Below are 19,038 nucleotides of genomic sequence, written 5' to 3'. Positions count from 1 at the left end.
ATGTATGTGTCGTAAAATTTGATGTGATAGAAAATTTGAAAAATTTTATAAAATTTTTTGGGACTAAACAAGGCCATAGTGGGAAGTGGCCGACGAGGCGACGACCCGCGCCTCTCCGCCTGTTGGCTGTTGCTTCCTCAACCAGCAAGCCGGGCTCCAACTCCGAGCAAAACAGGGGACGATCCGAGACATCGCGTCGAAAACACACCACTCGGTAGTCGATACTCGCCCGCTCCTCCCACCGGTTCGGGACTTCCGGTCTCGGTACTCGTAGGCGCTATCTTCGCGCGGCCACCTGGGCCTTTGTTCCTCCCGCTCCGACCAAGCACTCGCAAGCTCGATCGGGCTCCATGTCCATCACAAGGTTGGCCGCGTCGTACGTGGACCCCGGCACCGGAGCGCCCCTCCGCCGCGCGATCCTTTACGTCCTCGTCCTCCTCGGCTCCAACCTCGCCACGTTCCTCCTCTCCTCTCACTATTCTTCCTGCGCGACGTCACCTCCGGCCGCCGCGGCGGCGGCGCCGAAAATGGCTACTCCAAGTCCGAGGAACACCACCGTCCCGGAGCAGCTGGCGGACCTCCCGCTGGAGTTCCACGCGTTCGCGGGGCCGCACGCGCTCCCGTACGGGCGCAACGCCAACTGGGGCACCGCCGAGCTGCGGCCGCCCGTGGGCCACCCGTGCCTGTCCTTCCCGGACCTGCTCGCCGCCTTCATGTCGTACCCCGTCAACGGCTCCTGCCCCGACGACGAGCTCCCCGCGCAGCGGCTCCTCCTCCGCGGCTGCGAGCCCCTGCCGCGCCGACGCTGCCGACCCGCCGCGCCGCCGGACCCGGCGCCACCGCTGCCGTTCCCGGACGCGCTCTGGTCCACGCCGCCCGACCGCTCCGTGCACTGGTCCGCCTACACGTGCAAGTCCTTCCGCTGCCTCGTCGACCGCGCGCGCTCCCCGCGCTTCGACGACTGCAAGGACTGCTTCGACATCGCCGGCGGCCGGGAGCGCTACCGTTGGCTCAACGCCACGGACAAGAAGAGGAAGAACCCGCTCGACTTCTCCATCGACGAGGTGCTCGCGTCGGCGTCCCCGCCGGGGTCCGTCCGCATCGGGCTCGACATCGGCGGCGGCTCCGGCACCTTCGCCGTGCGCATGCGCGAGCACGGCGTCACCGTGGTGGCCACCACCGTGAACCTCAACGGCCCCTTCAGCTCCTTCGTGGCCGCGCGCGGGATCGTGCCGCTCTACGTCAGCGTCGCCGCGCGGCTGCCCTTCTTCGACAACACGCTGGACATCGTGCACTCCATGCACGTGCTCAGCGGCTGGATCCCGCCGGCCGCGCTGCAGTTCGCGCTGTTCGACGTGTACCGGGTGCTCCGGCCCGGCGGGCTGTTCTGGCTGGACCACTTCTTCTGCGGGGAGGCGGAGATGGCGGCGTACGTGGGTGTGGTGGAGAGCGTCGGGTTCGGAAAGCTGAGGTGGGTGACGGGCAGGAAGCTCGACAGGGGACCGGAGAGCAAGGAGATGTACCTCTCGGCATTGCTAGAGAAGCCGCTCAAGAACTCGTGGCGCCATTAATTCCGGTAACTCTTGATCAAAGGAAGAGGCTGGATAACAAAACCACTGTGATTGTTGCGATCCTCGGTGAGGCGCAAGAATGCATTGTTTGTTGGCTAGATTAGATGACTTGCTTATTTTTTATGTATGCTTTTTAGGCGGTTTGCATGTGTGTTGTCGTGCATATATGCGTCGTCGAAATTTTACGATCTTTCTGTAATGCGCATTTGTACACTAAAAATAAATGGTAAAATTGATCGTGTCAATGTCTAAAAGAATTCTCTTTTTTTTTCCCACATTAAATACTTGCTTACAGAGAGTCAATCAAGCAGCAGTCGCTTGGATGCGGGGTCAGGCGCCTGGACGCTCTAACAAACATAAGGCCGTAGCCGCCCTATTAGTTAAATTTATCAACACTAATTTTCAATTATAAAATAGTATTTTTTTTCCTCACAATAAATCAACATTAGTATATCATTACCGAATTTTCAGCCAACTGACGATAGTAGATAGCTGACCTCAAAAGAAAAGAATGATTATTTATGCACACACTCTCCACTGCTTGGTTGTTCCTTCAAGACAGCCCCGTAACTTCTCTCAAATCATACTTCGCTATCCTCGACCTGCGTATAATACCTCATAGCTCGGCGAGTTTAGCGTCACTAGCGAGCATGTATTCCAGCTTTCTCTCACTTCCACATCTGCATCTTATTAGCTCCAAACTCCCCACCGAAAAATCAGGCTCCTCCGAGCAAACAGCTCTAAAAAAAACTAGAATTTGTCGAACACCTTCTCACAACTTCACCATTTTTCCACAAACAAAATGCATAAAGTTAAAAACATTTAGCTAAAAAATATAGATCTTAAACAGCCCCTACATCTTACCAACTCAAAGCTACGGCCCTTATGCAGGCGCTACATGATGTCATTATTCTCTCTTTAAGAGCCTATATCACAGAGCCTTTGCATTGTACCAACCCTGATTTTTTTATGGTATTGTTTTAGGCGTTTTGATGGGACTGTTTTCGGCCACCTTTAGGACTTTGAAAATAAACAGTTCCTATATAATTCCTATACAGTTTGTGTTCCAAAGGGGCCCTTAAGGTTAATATACCGTTGTCTAATTACTCTCATTGTGACGGTCTTGCTGATGATGTCAGAAAAGAAATTTTACAGATAAGAAATGATTAATGAGGGTTGTAAGCAAACAAAAATATAATGCCCAAACCTATTGTACCACACATTACAACACTATAATCAAGACCATCAATCTGCTGATTGAAACTTTACAGTATCATTTACATTCTATACATGAAAACCAAAAGCAAGGGGATTCCCTGTTTTCCATTACACTCAGAAAACAAAGAGAGCGAGCACACACGCACGGTTATATAAACTCAATCTCTGAAGAGAGTGAAGAGCACTCCAGTTAAAACTAAGCAGTCCACTCAAATCCAGTGTGAAGACAACGAAGGAATTCCATAAGCTGACACCAACCAAACCTGGTTTAACAAATATGAGGATACCCGATTTGACCAATACACCATGCTACTCTGCACATTCAGCAAAGCATATTGGAACAGGTTGTTAGCAGGCAGCCACATTCATAACAATTTTTTTTGGTGCATAGACAAACCGCATCCTAAGGGCAAAACATTATAAACGTAGATGGATCATGGATGTAGGTCTAGAACAAATGCCCTACTAGTTTAGGAACAGTTATTTATCAAAATAGCAATTATAGCAACAATGCAGCGTTACAATATGACTTTCATGGGGGTTATATAGGTTAGGGGGTGAGAAGAGCAACAGCCATTCTCAGTGGAAAGTCTCATGTCTTAGTTTCCAACATAACAGTCTCGGAAACTGTTTAGATACACTGTAGCATTTTCGTTTGTATTTGACAAACATTGTCCAATCATGGACTAACTAGGCTTAAAAGATTCGTCTCGTGATTTACAAGAAAACTGTGCAATTAGTTATTTTTTTTATCTATACTTAATGCTCAATGCATGCGTCCAAAGATTCTATATGATGGGGAATCTTGTAAACTTTTGGAATTTTGGATGCATCTAAACAAGGCCTTAGATGAAACACCCTCTCTCAAGTGGTGTCAAACTGAGTCTCTCAACTCACGGTTAAATATGCTAGCCACAGCATTAAATGTTGATTTATCAGTGTCCAAGTTCAAGGGTGTACCTGGATCATGGCCATGTTATCTTCGTTTCAGAGAGTTTGCTCCTCTCACAGCCTTAATTTGCTGTGATTCTTTAAAGCAGACAAAATGCACCAAAGTCTGTCCATTTGGATAAATGGCAAAAGCACTATTTGCAACACGCTTATGGCAAAGAGAACACATACTATCTCCATCGATCTTGACGACAGCTTGACACCGCTTATACAGATCCTCCTTGACCTGACAGATCAGTCAAGGATATAATAAGAATATTGATTGCGGTACACAACAAATGTAGTAGATAAATGATAACAATTACCAAATCATTGTTGAAAAGAAGCCTACTATAAATAAGCATGTAGATATAATACTTTCATATGGCATATATGATAAGAGAGAGGTACTTGACAAGAGATGTTCACATGACAAGATACAGCCATTAATCTTGCACATCTAACTTAATGTGCACAGTCTGTTTATATGTGCACAAAATGACTAGCGTCATCATCATGCCATTTAACTTTGGAGATGCATACTAGAGTTGGAGGTTATTACATAAAGGGGCAAATCTGCACAGCAAAACCTAAAGCCAGCATCTTCTATAGTAGTAGAGCTAGGAATATACTTTGACAACAAGAGTGAAAAAGCTACTACAGAATGTCAAGCTAACCTGCAAGTTTGCCCGGAAAATCAAGTTTTTGATAACCAAATAATTGCGCCGATGCTCACTAGAGTTCCGCAATAGTGGCTCAAGAAATGATACAAGATCCTGCAAGTGTTCATAGCACATAATTAGAATCTTGAGAAACCTCAGCAATGGATATTCCGATTAATGCCAAATTAAACAGTTGAAGCAATCAATAATGGAACATAAGCATCACAAACTGCAAAATTGTGTTCTTTTTTCTAAAAAAGGCATAATTATGTCTATTGCAAGAGCCGAATAACAGCAGATTTTAACAAACAACAGACTTATGCCCTATATGCAAAAATTAGAAGAGTACTATATCAATGCATCTTCCTTAATAAACTTCAAAATGGAAAAAAAAATCATATAATAGACACGCTGCAAGAACAAGAAATCCTTGTCTAGGGATACCAGCTGATTATTATCTTTAGTTAGCTACGAATTAGAAGATTGGATAGCAAGGATAAGATTAGTTCAGATTTGTTAAGGGTTTGTTACAGTAGAGATAAGATTAGGATTGATCTGTTAGGGGCATCCCCTAGTAGCTCTATAGGAGGAGCAGCTGGCAACCATGATGGTGTAAGCAAGAAGCTTATCAATCTAATAGGGTTGGTACCCTTCTATCCCTCTCCCTTTGTGGTCCCCTGCTGCCTATCGGCAAGGTCGCACTGCTTGGGTTAGGGCCATCTAGATCAAGTTCGTGGCAACTGGTATCAGATTGTTCTGGTTTTGTTTCCATTAGTTCCCCAACTCAAGGAATCATCGACCTCTCAGCCAATGTGGCTGACATCTCCACAATGCTGCCAAAGCGATAAAGGACATGGTGGCACAGCTGCCAGCCTTAGCCAAGATACCAAGGGAGAGGGTGGACCATGAGTGCCAGGTGGCGGTGGTGGCAGGAGGCTAGAGGCAGGAGCGTGTGGACTCTTGGCGAGAGCGAGACACCAAGCACAGATGGCACGGATCTCCAACATTGCAGCGTTGGGTGTATTCATCACCAACACTGGCAACGGTTCCTGTGAGTGTGCAGATTGTGCATGGTATGTGCAGCAGAGGCAGAGCAGCAGCATGTTTCAGCCCTTGCTGCTATTATGCAGATGCTGCACAAGGCCATTACAGCGGGGTGTGCTTGTCCTGCATGTCCAGGTGGACACAGCTGTCATTCTTTGTGGTGGGAAGGGTTTTCTAATTGCTGTGGCTCTGTCATGGTCCAGAGACTCACCGCCTGGGGCCATTGACGGCTCTCACCATGGCCACCACCATAGCTTGAGAATGAGCTGTTTTCGAAGTAGGGAGGAAAAGAAGCTGGGTGTGCAGCTGATGCACAGCCTCTCCTTCAACCATCAAGGATGGCACTTCTCTTGGTTCCGTCGGTGGACATTGATGTTAGGGGAGTGGGGCAGAACACAAACAGCAGCAGCAGAACCGTCCCTGCCTTGAGTACGGCAGAAGCTGCTAACTCTTCCAGGAGATGGAGGCGCTGTTCCTTCCTCAGTAAGGGCAGCGTACATCCTCTCATTGCCGTTGGCAACGCAAACACCATCAAAAGGAACAGGGTTCCAGAGCCCGTCCCAGTCATCAACATGGGGCCAACTTGGGCTTCAACCGTGACCACCACCAGCAAGGACAAGCAGTGTCAAAGGATGGATGGAATTGTGATGCAAGGATAAGATTAGTTCAGATTCACTAGGGGTTTGTTACCGGTAGAGATAAAATTAGGTTTGATCTGTAACATCTGTTAGGGCCATGCCAAGTAGCTCTACAAAAGGAGCAGCTAACAACCATTATGTGGTAATCAACAAGAAGAATGTCAATCAATTAGGGTTAGTGCCCTATCCCAGCCTCTGTGGTGCGGCAGCCGCCTATCAGTGAGGTCATGCTGCTTAGGTTAGGGCCATATAGATCAAGGTTCCTGATGCTTACATATTTATTCTAGAAGTATGCATGATCAAAAGATATCTTTCCACATAGTATACCAGGGGAAAAAAATACCTGGAGTTTAGTGTCTCTTGGTAAAAGCCTAAGAGCCTGAGCACCATTTATTCTGTCCCACCGTTGGCTTAACAGTTCCAGTGCTTCATTTAACATTATAGGGCCTCCGTCATTTACATCGCTTACATCATCTCCATCACCATCACTTCGGCCACTATCTGTTCCGCTGGGGCTAAACCGTATGTCATCAGCCCCCTCAATCTCAACGACCTTCTTACCTATGCGCCCCCCTTTGATCTTAGTAGCACTAGCCTTTTGGATTCCAGAGTATTGTGATGCAACTGGAACAATTTTCTGCTCAAATTCCTTTTCAGCTTTTCTTGGGTTCAGATAAATTTGTAGAAGATTAAAATAGATATTTGATTTGGATGGTTGTTGTTCTCTTTCCTCATAAACACGGTCACAGTATGCAACTGCTCGCTCTGGCATCTGGAGCTGCAGTGGTACAAAAGATATTCTTGGTAACCTAAAAATGATATTTAACCAGAACTCAACAATGTCAATGGATCAAGGCACACAAAAGCAACAATACCTTGTGAACATAGAGAGAGAGCGCTCTGAGGTGTTGATTTATTTTCCCATACAATATAGCACGCTCCTCAAAAAGAGCGTCCTGGGGAAGACGCTTAAGAAGTAAGTCTGTATTGTAACCTGAATTGCTCTCCAATGTAGATATTAACTTCTTCCGTGTTGGGGAATATGTTTTCTCTGTCCAGTTTCCCTCTTCCTTCAGAATCTTGTACCAGTCTAAAACTTCAGAAAGGTACAGTTGCACCTTCAGATCAGAAGATCCAAATGTCAGAACATTAATCCATGCACTAATTATACTGTGAACTTCGTATGATCAGGTTAAGGAAACAAAATCATCTGATCAGCATAAAATGAATTGATTAAATATGAAGTTTCCAACATACTAACACAATAACAATTGAAACTGTACATACCAGCTCATTTTGCAGATTAGGGTTGATCCCAGTATCATTCATTGAGAGCATTAGTTCTAAGTACGTTGACTGCAAATTTGGAGCATGCTGCTTCAGATATGAATTTACCAAATCTGCTGGAACATTTTCAGACAAAAAGAGCTGAATAGTTTCTGATGGGTTGCGCTCAAGGACGTACAAGGAAGACTCCAAAACCAGCATTGGGTCAGATCTACAAAGGGGCTGGAAATGAAAATTAAATCTCAAATCAGTCATATAAAGGTATAATAATGTGGCAGGAAGCAAAATGATTTCAAGATATCAAGGCAAAGATACAAATGATAACCTTTAAAAAGATATCAAGAGATACAATAGAAAAGATCACTATACAACCAGTTTTACTAATACTGACAATCAGTTGTCAGAGAACAACAAAAGCGTGAAACAGGACATGATAGTATATTGAAATAAGCAATTATATGTAATCCTACCACATACCAAATAAACTTTCAAGTATACAAAATGCTCAGCCTACTGATTTAAGAGTCATCATGCAGTTGGATATAACCACAAAAGTATGCACAGAGAAACTAGTAAACATGGGTCGAAATTTAATATTTTAATAGTGCCTTCAAATTTGACATGCTAACTTATCAAAATAACAGCATGCATATACATGAACCCATCTAGCTTGTAGAAACAGTTGTCATGCAGACAAATAGAACACCATGTAGCAAGGGATATAAGATATTTGAGGATCATTTGAGTTAAATGTGAGCGAAGGACACAGAAATAATACCCTGAGATATTCAAGTATCATTTGAGGGTTAAATTTTTTATTAAAATCTGCATTCTCCATTTCAGATTTTGATTCTTCAACTAACTGATTGAGTAGTCGGAGAGCTTCACGGTGCATTTCATTGCTTTTATAGAGTTCAAGTAAAACCATATATTCGCTCCTTTCCTTCAAAAACTCTTCGCATATCTTCAGGTCACAATAATTGAGTCCTTTCAACAACTCTATTGCCACTGATGACTGCCCAGTAAGAATAAGAGCTTGAAGCAGAGAAGTATCTAGTACAGTTGCCATTTCTCTAGCAATAGAGCTTGTATGTGTCTGAGCTCGTTTCTGAAAATAAAACAAATAAAGTATGGCTATTATGGATCAAATTCATTTGTAAATAACTGATATATTCTTAAATTTGCAACCATCTGCACAATTGAAAGACACCATGCACAGTAACAAGTATACATTGTCTCAGAAAATTTTGGATGCAGTATCCTGAATCATGACCAAAATCTACAGCTATATTCCATTTCTTACCAGAAATGCAATTCATTATGAACCAAGTGGCCATGATAATTGGAAGTTTCCCAGTTTCTAGCTCAGGTTATCATATGTCCAAAATATTTGGGAGTATCCCAGTTTGACTCCTACATAAACGAAACCATAGACATGGTTACTTTCTTCCATTCTAAATTTACCCTGGCCTAACTGCATAAGACACTGAATCACCCATAGAGTTCAACAAACCAATCTAGAGGCCAAGGAATGGAACTTCCAGACTTCTGTTAAAGAAAAGGAGCAAATAATTTTAGGGATCCTAAAACGAATTTGGTTGTAGAAACAGCAAGCTGCAGTACCAAGGTCAATAAACAAATAGCATTGAAGCAAACACTAATTCTAGTGTCAAGAATCATTCTCAGTCTCAAATTAATATGAAGGGATACACTTATACTCTAAAAATCAGGTAATATTAATTTCTAATCAGTTCTAAGTTTGTTCTACTTTGTATATATTATAAAAAAACTCGACCTGCAGGGGTAAGACAGCCCTCAGGCATTGTATTAAGAAGAAGACCTTCATGCAGGTCGAGAAAACTCCTCGAACCCCTGCCCCACCCATACACAACGGCATCACAGCCCATGTAACAACGACCACAACAGGGACAGGGCCTTAGACATGTGCATTGTCGTGGGATAGACGAGGGGATGTTTTTTAACCCCAACCTGAAAAATCGCTCCAACAGGGAGTCAAACCCAGGACCTGGAGTGCTGCTCAAGCCACCGAACCAACTCAGCTAGAGAGCCTATTGCCCCTGTGTATTAGTTTCTGATCCATGCAATTCCATATGTCACCAATTTCTACTAGTTAAGACTTGCAGCAAGACCGAAACAGAACTTGAAAAGTCGCTACCTTGCTCAGCTTCTTTGCCTTATATGGCTCAGATAATTTTAAGCTGTGGTGAACAGCTCCAGAGACCACCTCCTCTGTTACTTCAGCCGTCGCTCTCTCAATTATTCCACTTCTTTTCTTCTGCAAATACTTCACAAGGGCAGCTAGAGCATTGTGACTCATTTTCTTTGCCTCCAATGGCGATTTATCATCTGGATCATGAAGCTGTAAAGAGTATGATTCCATCTCATCTGTCACATCAGAGGATTCCCTTGTTAATTCTGGCATGTCCAGCAGCTTGTCATGTTCACCTATAATATTTGTTTGAGGCAGAACGATAGATGGGTACAGAGATAACACATAAGTAATGTCCACATGTGAATCTGAAAACTGTTCCATTGCCTCCTCATAGCTCCCACTATCGAACAAAAAGTGTCCATATCTAATTCATAAAATTAAAAGGAATAAAGGATAAGATATCAATTAATTAGGTTCATAATGCATAATAACAAAAGAATATGACGTTGGCTTCAAGTAGATTTGGTGAATTAGTAGCTGAGATTAATGAGTTCCCTTTGAAACAGACAGCATTTTAATTTTCAACCACCGTTCATAATTGTTCACTTTGATTTGGTAGTCTACATAAATGCAAAGACCTATAGAATATGCACTGCCATGACAGACCAAAATTGAGAATTTATGTTGACAGAAAGCTTCAGGTTTCAGCCATATTTTTCTGAGGATGGCAAGAACTTTCAGTTCTCATAAGCTATAATTTAATTCATCCAGTTTAATATATTAGTCAAATTTCTACAATTTTATTAAACTACACTGGACTTCTGTCTAATTTAGCATGGTATATATTGCTAATGCTGCATACCAACCATATTAATAATACACAAATTTACTTACCTGGGTGTACATGAGTGCATTAACTCTTCCAGAAGATTTTTTTTATCTTCTACATTTCTTGCATTACTTCACATACATCAACCCTACTATGTTCTATTGAACATTTCCAATTACATAAAACATGTGAACCCCTCCCACAAAAAAAAACAAAACAAAAACAAAAAACAAAAACTGTTCTATACTAGTCAAACGAGAAGATACATGTCTGGGGATTTAAAGAATATTATTAGAAGTGTATAGACAAAGATATGGATTCATTATTGAGTGCCAAGTATTGGCTGGTAGAATGTTCATGGAAAATGCAGAGTATCATGCTCTGAACAGCTTCACAAAAGAGGAAGAGGATACATAGTAACTTGTACTATGTAGTGGTAAAATATAGAATTATTGTGGCCTTTCTTTTCTAATGTAGAATCCAAAGATATCTTATATCACTAGATTCCAAATCAGTATTATTGTAGGCTTTCTTTTTAACTGTAAAAATACAAACATACCTTATGTGTATTGAGCTTTCCTTTGCAGCTCGTAAATTTGAATCCTCAGGTGGAAGTAGCTTACACAATGCTAGTGCCTCCTCAAACTCCCCAGAAGCGGTCAATTGCACTATCTGTAGAGCAAATATGTAAAAGGGGGCGTGTTAAACAACTAATGCTGCAAACAGTCACAGAAATAATCAAGATGGATAATTTAACATTTCCTTGAATTTCCGGATAAAATAGCATTCATTAGAAATATTAAAGGCATCAATACACTATAATCTACTGGTTAAAATTTGAGATGGACTATGAACAGAAAAGGGGTACAAATGTAGCTACTTTCCTATGGTTTTTATAGATGTCGCAGTTGGCCCATATTTGATATACACAGTTACAAAATTTAATTTAATTTTAATTACAATTTTTTTTGCTGTAAATAGTTCATAAATTTTTCATTAATATTGGAAAAGGAAGGAGTGAATACAACAAAATTGTCCTACAAATAGAGTTGCAACATGAACATTCTCGAAAGAAATGAGAGGAAAGGTAAAACCATAACAAAAAACAAAAGCATGATAAAAAGGACAATGTACTATATCTGTTAAAACGTATATCAATGTTTAACTGATCTTAAAGGATGGACAAAATGATTAAGACAGAACACAAACTCAAATACTGGCACCAACACAATCATCATAATTAATAAACTGGACTAGGATACCTGAGCGCCAATAGGAACGGGCAACAAACCATGAACAGAGTTAGATAGCGCAGCAAGTATACAGTTGTCAGTTTGGACAAGCTTTTGAACATCACGGAGCACAACTGTCTGAACCAATGCATTGGGAGCCCTAAGAGAGCGTATCTGAAATAGTATCAAGTCATGAAACTTATTACTATAATGATACTATACTCACCACTAAATATACAGATAGGTAGCTAGTAATCACTCACCTCAACATGCCGTGACAGGCGTGCCACAGCAAATGGTCTATGTATAACGACAGAAGCTGGTGTGTCTGACCAAATTATTCTGCCGTCTTGAATAAGTTTGCCATTTTGATCAACGAATACCCCAATGTTATCCTAAATAAACATGAAGTAACATAAAAAAAATAACTAAAACTAAATAAGAAAGAAAACAGGAATTCTTCAAGAAGCTAGTTAAGTGTTGGGAATCTCAATGGCTTCACAAGAGATCCATATAAAACTATTCCATTCCGTATCATAGTTGCACTGATATATTGGAAATTCTCACTAGTAGCAATGCTATCTTAGTACATGAAAGTTAAGGGTCTTACATCAATTCTGACATAAACATTTCAGAATTTCACAAGATAAGATTCCCCTGTCCTTAAACTAGAAAATGGAAATAAGAACATTTTTAGAACATCTGCCACTCTTCTCGTAAAGCATAGAATTATGTCACTTTTGAACCAAAAAAGATGAATTATGAAATGGAACAGGAATTGGACACATCATCACGAAAATTGAAGTATTATACCTTGCCAAGGATCAGTTCCCCAGTAGGAAGAGGCACAACTAAAGGAGGAGCAATCCTCCCAGAAGAAAACACTTCTGTTAGTGCCCCAGTCATGCTATTTATTATCATATATTCCCGCCTGATTCCAAGACATATGTTATCACCACACCAGGCCATTGATTTCAAAATATCTGGCACTCCAAATTCCTTCACTTCAACAAATTCTCGCCCACCTGACCAACAGAGACATGTCAGAGTCATAGTCTAGAATATCTCTTATCTTTGATTCTTTGTCAGCTTACATTTGCTATACAACCTTAGTAAATTCCATTAACAGGTACCCAATGATATACCGGCACAAAGCAACCTATATTCTGATATTGATGCATCAAATGTTGGTAACCAAACATATGTATTGTTCTCTGCCTGCACTTGGGACAATGCCTAGATTTTTCTTCTTGATTTTTTTTTTTTTGGTACAGGCCATTTCCCTACCATTAGTTTCAATAAAATGAAGTCTACCACATCAAAAGCTTTCTCAAATTACAAATGCGGATGCAGTCACACATTGCCTGCCAGAAAAAAAGTTCTGAAAGAGATGGATTTCCATGAAACATATTCTGTTCTCACAATTATGAAATGCACATGTTTTAAAAAGGTAGAACAGGGAAACCAATACCTATTGAAGAACTAGATCAGGCTAAGCATGGATAATACTAATGCCACTAAATCTAAAAAAGGGAATTTCAACAACAGTGTACCAGAGTTTTAATGGGCTCCGCATGTAGGCACGTGAAGACTGACTAGAGATGAAAAGAGTTGCTTAATACTACCATATGAAGAGAAAATTTGACCGATCAACGTGAAGTTCAAAACTCTCAATACAGTTTCTAAACTTACAAATTCACTAATTGAATTCTAACGGTGTTGCATCACTAAAAGTGAAAGTGTGCAACTACTCGATTCTGTGCCAGTTTTATACCTCTTTAAGTAAACACAATTGATCTGACATTTGCACTCCACAACCCAACATATTCCCACTTCCAATCCCCCAATTCGAATTCTACCAAACCTAAACCGATCGCATGGTCAACCCCATGGGAGGAGAAAAAAACAAACTAGAATCATAGTAGTAACAAACAAATAGGCAATGCAAATGAGTTCTCACTGTCGAGGCGGAAGATGGTGAGTCGCTTCTGTCGACCGACGGCAAGGAAGCCCCGCCGCTCGTCCCAGGCAAAGACGTTGGCCCCCTTTGTCTTGCTAGAGACGACGGCGACGGTCTCGAGCCCGGGGAGGCGGTGGAGCGCGACCCACTCCGAGAGCGAGATCAGGAGGTCGCGGCTGGCGCTGACCTCCATGGCTAAGGGCGGGCGCCGCCAGAACCGCGGCTCCTGCCGCTCGAGCGCGTAGGTCCCGTCCCACCGGATCTCGCCGCCGCCGTCGGAGGGGGGAGGAGCGGAGTAGATGCGCAGGGAGCAATCGGAGCCCCAGAGGAAACCTTCGGTGTCGGAAACCGCGACGAGGAGCTTCCCAGCGTGGGAGGCGACGGCCTCGATTTGGCCCGGCACGTCGGCCACCAGCTCGACAGCATCGTACGCGCTGTGCACCATGGCCGGCGGCCCGATCAAGAAGCCGGTTGCCCCACGGCTGTGTTAGACGGCCGCCGCCGTCGTCCGGCGAGGGAGGAGGGCCGCTTCGAGTCAGAGGTCGAGGCGACGGCGAGCGCCGCGAAAGCGATCGAGTTGCGCGGAGGCCGAGAGGCGTGCGTATACCCGGACCCGGTGTCCCGGTTTGGGAACTCGGGAAGGAAGCAAATCCTCTCCACCAGGCCCACCTGTTAGTCCCTATGCACCTGCAGCATACTGCAGAGAAGACTCGTCCGGCCGTCGGGAAGGAACTGGATGACGAGTATTCCCCTCTTCCAAAATAATTATACCCATATCTAGCATTCAGAATTTATGTTTCAAAAAAACTTTAAGGGCCTATTTGGTTTCCTTGACTAGAAATTTAGATATTAAAATTACTTTTGCTATTTTTGGATGACTAGTGAGACTAAACTATTTTAGCCTCTTTTAGTTAGGACTTGTTTAGTTCGCAAAAAAATTTACAAAATTTTTAAGATTTCTCATCACATCGAATCTTACGCCACATGCATAGAGCATTAAATATAGATAAAAAATAACTAATTACACAGTTTGTATCTAATTTACGAGACGAATCTTTTAAATCTAGTTAGTCTATGATTGGACAATATTTGTCAAATACAGACGAAAGTGTTACAGCGTCCATTTTGTCAAAAAAAAATTGAAACTAAACAAGGCCTTATTGTGTTTAGAAGTTTAGCTACTAAATGACTAAAGTTTAGCTGACTAAAATTTAGTAGGGGAAAACAAATAGGCACTAAGTGACAACTTAGTCGAAGTAGGCTTTACCATTCTCTATTTACTCTGTTCGGCCAGCTGAAAAAAATGCTAACAATGCTGATGCTAATTTGTTGTGAGAGAAAAACGCAAATCTATGGCTAGAAAGTAGTGCTAATAAGTTCAAGCATAATATGCATCAACACCTTCTAATGGAGACATTTTTTCACGATCGGGTTAGACCTATGTTTCTTTAACAGGAAAGAAGTTTTAATTAATCCATTACAGAGAAGCCAGATGATGCAGGTGAGGAGCCAACATAAGCCTGAGCGAACGGAGCTTATAAATATATCATTTCTCTAGTGGCGTCAGAAATATATTTATTTTGGAACAGAGAGAGTAATATTTTTGTTGTTGCAATAAAATTGCCTTCAACTGTCTTGACTCCATATCAAATCATTTTAGACTTCTCATTTTATTTTCTTGTTAATGTAAGCCATCTTAGAAGTTGATGATTTGTTGGCCCAGCTTTCAAATATGCTCATAGGGTTAGTTTTGCATGTATACGTGTGCAGTGTAATCTTAAAAAAAAACTGTAAAGCTTCTCAAAACAAGCTTGAAGCAAGTAGATGCACGGAGCAACAAATGTATAACGGAACTAAGATAGCATGGACCGGACGTGCAGCATTGCAGCAATCTGACCAGTGCATCCCAACAACAGAAGGCAGCCAACCACAAAAATTATTGTCGTAAAACACTACTGTAGACTAAGTGACTAACGGCAAATCAAACAGCAACAAATATTTTTTTTTATCTCGCAACAAATAGATTCTTATAACACAGTGAACAATTTTAACTTCGTTGCCAAGATTCACAGACGGTTGAAAGGCGCAGATCACAGGACAGCTATTTACCGCATCTCTTCTGTAATATGTCCCTGTACAAAATTTCCAGTCGGATAGTGCTTCTCTTTCTACTGCCTAATCCTCTACTCTACTACGATTAGTCGACTACTACACATTCGGTATTACTACAGCGACGCACTTTACACTACTACCGTCAGGCTTTATAACCGGAAAAAGGTGCAAAAGAATTGTCACTTAACTTCAGGTACCGTTAGTGTCTCACCCAGAAATTGGTCCAGCGGCCATGAGCGCGCCACTACAGGATATGCAGAGAAATAATGGTGGCACCGGAGCACCATCTGCAATGCCGACACAGCGTGTATGGTGCCAGACATTGCATGCATCGCATGCCACCATGCGCTCGCCATCGTCGTCCTGTGCACCACAAACACACTGCACCTCCCACGCATCTGCACCTCCCTGGCACCGCAGCCCAGTCTCCATGTCCGCTCCGTGGCCGTGCACACCGATGGTGTCACCAGACTCTGCTCCACCAAGCATCACCGGATCCCATTTATCCCCAGCAATGCCATCCAGTGACTCGGCCTGAAAATCCTCAAAGAAGCAGTATGTATCCCGCAGAGCATGCTCCGCCTCAACAAGCAGCTCACCAATGGATGTATGCAGGGGTACTACCACGATATCCCCTGGCGGCATTGGCTTTGTAAGTTCAGTAGCCTCCCATGGCTGTGGTCGCCACTCGACAAGGAACCTTAGCTGGTCATCAGACTCATCCCTAAGGCCCCACCATTTCACCCAGTGCTTGCAGTCCAGTACAGCCTGTGCTGCTTCACTGCGTGCCTCCACCATTGCTCGGCACACAGCACGCAGATCCCGCTCCGCCTCTGCTGTGTTTGGCCATCGGACTGCAGGAGGGCTGTGCTCTGCATCAATTTCCACTGGCTCAAGCTCATGATCTGCCTGCGGCTGTGGCTCAGGATCAGCATATTCCTCTAGGCTGAAATGAAGCACACGATTCTCAGGGTCAGGCACGCGGCGCACAATGTGGTTACCAACAACAGTGTCACTGAGGGACTTGATGACGAAGTCCAGGAGACCAGTGTCACCGATGGAACCCCTGGCAGCATCTCGCACTGCCTGCCGTGTTATCCTTGTGCCATCGGCATGCTCCCGCAGCTTTTCAACAACAACCTCTGCAGCACTAAGCAGACGCTTCTTTGACCACCGACACTCAAGCAGGTCAACTACGTCCTCAAAGCGTTGGCATGGCTGCCTGAGCCTCTTCACCATACATGACTTTGGCTGCAAGAACATCAGCCGTGGGGATGTCTTCACGCGAGGAGGAGAATGCGGGGCCTCAAGGTGCTTCCAATCAAGGAGGCAGAGGAGGAACTCACGGACTGTAGCCAGAGGTTTGTTGGATAGGCGGCGGTAGATGGTGACCACACGACGGACATGACGACTACGGAGACAATCAACAGGCAGGGTAGCAAGGGCTTCAAGTGCAGCAGCATAAGTGGACCTAGACACGCTGAAACAACCCTTGGCGAGGCAGTACCCCCAGCGAGTGAACCATGTCTTGCCTTGTGCCACTCCAAGCAGGAGACGGAGGTCCACAGAGTGCTTCTGAGTCAAGTCCACAATAGAGACGGCTCTGCACAGAAACCTTCCATAGCTCAGAAGATAGAAACAAGGTGGGTTATCTTTCTTGAGTTTACAGCCTTCATAAAGTTACCAAAGTTCAGAATTTGCTGGTATACTTAAAGCACAACTAGCTAACAGGTACTTAACTGAAGAGTATTTCTGAACAGGGAAGAAAGAGAATATTACCTTACACGGAGAGCTGCGCAAAGCTGATCCCATATATCCATGATCTGGCAGCCAGAGAGGAAAGTGGAGCCACCATCACGACCATGGAGAGTGACAAGGTGACCAAAGCCATTACTATGGATCAGACCATGTAGAAGGTGATCGGTGTGCCCAAGCAACGCATCAGCACTGAATGGCTGGTCCCAGTCGACCACTGCCGGAATGATGAAATGGTACTTCCGCTTTGACACCCAGTGGTGGCTCCAACCTGAAATTGCGGTCCAGATCATGCACTTATTTCGACCATTGCTGAGTTGGCATTTACAGAACTAGGATGTAAATCAATGCACGAAACAACATCTTTTCCAGAAGAAGAAAGAAACTTTAAGAGGCATGGGGCCACCATTAACTGCACTGGTATTTTTGGAAGTGATTTAAAAAAATTTGAAACAAGCAACATGGAGTCGTCAATTCCTGGCAATGTGCACAGAAAAATAACGGGTCATAAATGCAAGAATGTTGAACAGAAATGCAATTCCTATTATTCACCCAACGTTGTATGTAATCAGAATTAGGAGTAGTTTAACACTCATTCAGCGCATTTCTCAACAGGTAGGAACGATAATTGCAAGTAATTATTACTGAAAAGTATCCCCCAAGAATCTCCCTACGGTCACAATTCACAAAGCCCACAAATCACACAGAGACAGAGCATTTGTAACAACAGCTCTACTAATCCGCACATCCAAATCAGCAAAAATCGGGAAGAACTCACGACTAAAACCTAATCAGCACATCCATCAAGCATTCAAAACCCCACGAATGAAAGAAGCGCGTGCTGTGCCCAAATACGCGATGAAGGCCCAGGGAAGCGAAGCCAACTCACCGGCGCAGCGACAGAGATCGCAGAGCGGCGATGACGACGCCGCGGCGAGCTCCTCCACGGCGACGATGGGGACTAAGGCGCCCGTACGCTCGTCCGAGAGCAGCGCGCGCCACGCCGACCCGGAACCCGGTGCGCAGCTCCACTGCTTCAGGAGCCACCGCACGTTGTCCCGGAACGCGCCGCCGAGCGCGGCCGCGTCCCCGCCCGGGAAGTCCCGCAGCGGGTACACGCGCGTCCCCGATCCGGCCCTCGGCCCAGCCGCCGACAAGGTGGCGGAGTGCTTGAAGAGCGCGGAGGCCGAGGAGGAAGACGACGAGGTGGAGGATGAGGACAGCAGCCACGGGCACGCTTCCTCCTCCTCCTTCGCGGCGGCCGCCGCCGCCTGCGAGCTCTGTCGTGCCGGCGGCGACCGTCGCGGGTCGAACCGCCGGAGCGCGCGCGTGGACGGCATTGCCCAGAGCGGTCGTCTCCTGCTACGGGCGCTGGGGTTTTGGTTCGCGGCGGCAGGGGCCTTCCCGTAATTTGTGGCGTGCGAGTGACGTTGCGAGCGGTGCCGCAGCCGCGCGCGGAGCTCCACGACCACGACCCAAATGCTCGCGCCGCTGATGCGCCGGCCCCACGACGGTCGCTTTCCACGCGTTCGCCCGTGATGGCCAGGGCCCCACGTTTTAGCTATGCCCCCAATGACATGTAGGACCTACATGGCTGGGGACGGGCCTGTGGTCATGGGTCCCGCAG

General features: G+C 44.5%; 3 protein-coding genes across 4 annotated transcripts; 1 reads left to right on the top strand and 2 right to left on the bottom strand.

Annotated features, from left to right (window-relative positions):
* Positions 44–1,807, top strand: LOC8062902. The gene has a single exon (XM_021451832.1). The coding sequence runs from the start codon at positions 351–353 to the stop codon at positions 1,569–1,571; it is 1,221 nt and encodes a 406-aa protein (XP_021307507.1). The 5' UTR covers positions 44–350; the 3' UTR covers positions 1,572–1,807.
* Positions 2,719–14,220, bottom strand: LOC8062271 (vam6/Vps39-like protein). Its single transcript, XM_002463947.2, has 13 exons — positions 13,545–14,220; positions 12,398–12,609; positions 11,848–11,979; positions 11,615–11,758; positions 10,912–11,024; positions 9,527–9,947; positions 8,129–8,458; positions 7,351–7,572; positions 6,939–7,181; positions 6,407–6,841; positions 4,397–4,495; positions 3,750–3,966; positions 2,719–3,103 (listed from the first exon to the last, which is right to left on the bottom strand). The coding sequence occupies exons 1-12, from the start codon at positions 13,987–13,989 to the stop codon at positions 3,766–3,768; spliced, it is 2,997 nt and encodes a 998-aa protein (XP_002463992.1). The 5' UTR covers positions 13,990–14,220; the 3' UTR covers positions 2,719–3,103; positions 3,750–3,765.
* LOC8060007 (PHD finger protein MALE MEIOCYTE DEATH 1) lies at positions 15,526–18,791 on the bottom strand. Of its 2 annotated transcripts, none has more exons than XM_021456941.1 (3): positions 18,301–18,791; positions 17,436–17,682; positions 15,526–17,271 (listed from the first exon to the last, which is right to left on the bottom strand). In XM_021456941.1, exons 1-3 carry the CDS (start codon positions 18,749–18,751, stop codon positions 15,864–15,866), a joined length of 2,106 nt encoding a protein of 701 aa, XP_021312616.1. In that variant the 5' UTR covers positions 18,752–18,791; the 3' UTR covers positions 15,526–15,863. The 2 variants fall into 2 exon arrangements, with proteins under 2 accessions (XP_021312616.1, XP_002463991.1); XM_002463946.2 differs by having other exon boundaries at positions 15,526–17,259; positions 18,301–18,790.

The sequence above is a fragment of the Sorghum bicolor genome, chromosome 1, assembly GCF_000003195.3.
Source record: "Sorghum bicolor cultivar BTx623 chromosome 1, Sorghum_bicolor_NCBIv3, whole genome shotgun sequence".
NCBI classification, from domain to species: Eukaryota; Viridiplantae; Streptophyta; class Magnoliopsida; order Poales; family Poaceae; genus Sorghum; species Sorghum bicolor.
The sequence above is the reverse complement of the archived record's forward strand: the minus strand, read 5'-3'. Positions and strand labels throughout refer to the sequence as shown.

What these genes read in the sequence shown, in the direction of transcription:
- LOC8062271 (XM_002463947.2), bottom strand. Translation starts at nt 13,989, where the DNA reads ATGGTGCACAGCGCGTACGATGCTGTCGAGCTGGTGGCCGACGTGCCG. An exon ending in TGATACTTGAATATCTCAGG is followed by an intron (nt 7,573 to 8,128) that starts GTATTATTTCTG and finishes TTTCATTTCCAG; the next exon opens with CCCCTTTGTAGATCTGACCC. An exon ending in TCTCTCTCTATGTTCACAAG is followed by an intron (nt 6,842 to 6,938) that starts GTATTGTTGCTT and finishes GTACCACTGCAG; the next exon opens with CTCCAGATGCCAGAGCGAGC.
- LOC8060007 (XM_021456941.1), bottom strand. Translation starts at nt 18,751, where the DNA reads ATGCCGTCCACGCGCGCGCTCCGGCGGTTCGACCCGCGACGGTCGCCG. An exon ending in CGATCTCTGTCGCTGCGCCG is followed by an intron (nt 17,683 to 18,300) that starts GTGAGTTGGCTT and finishes CCGCAATTTCAG; the next exon opens with GTTGGAGCCACCACTGGGTG. An exon ending in TGCGCAGCTCTCCGTGTAAG is followed by an intron (nt 17,272 to 17,435) that starts GTAATATTCTCT and finishes GAGCTATGGAAG; the next exon opens with GTTTCTGTGCAGAGCCGTCT.
- LOC8062902 (XM_021451832.1), top strand. Translation starts at nt 351, where the DNA reads ATGTCCATCACAAGGTTGGCCGCGTCGTACGTGGACCCCGGCACCGGA.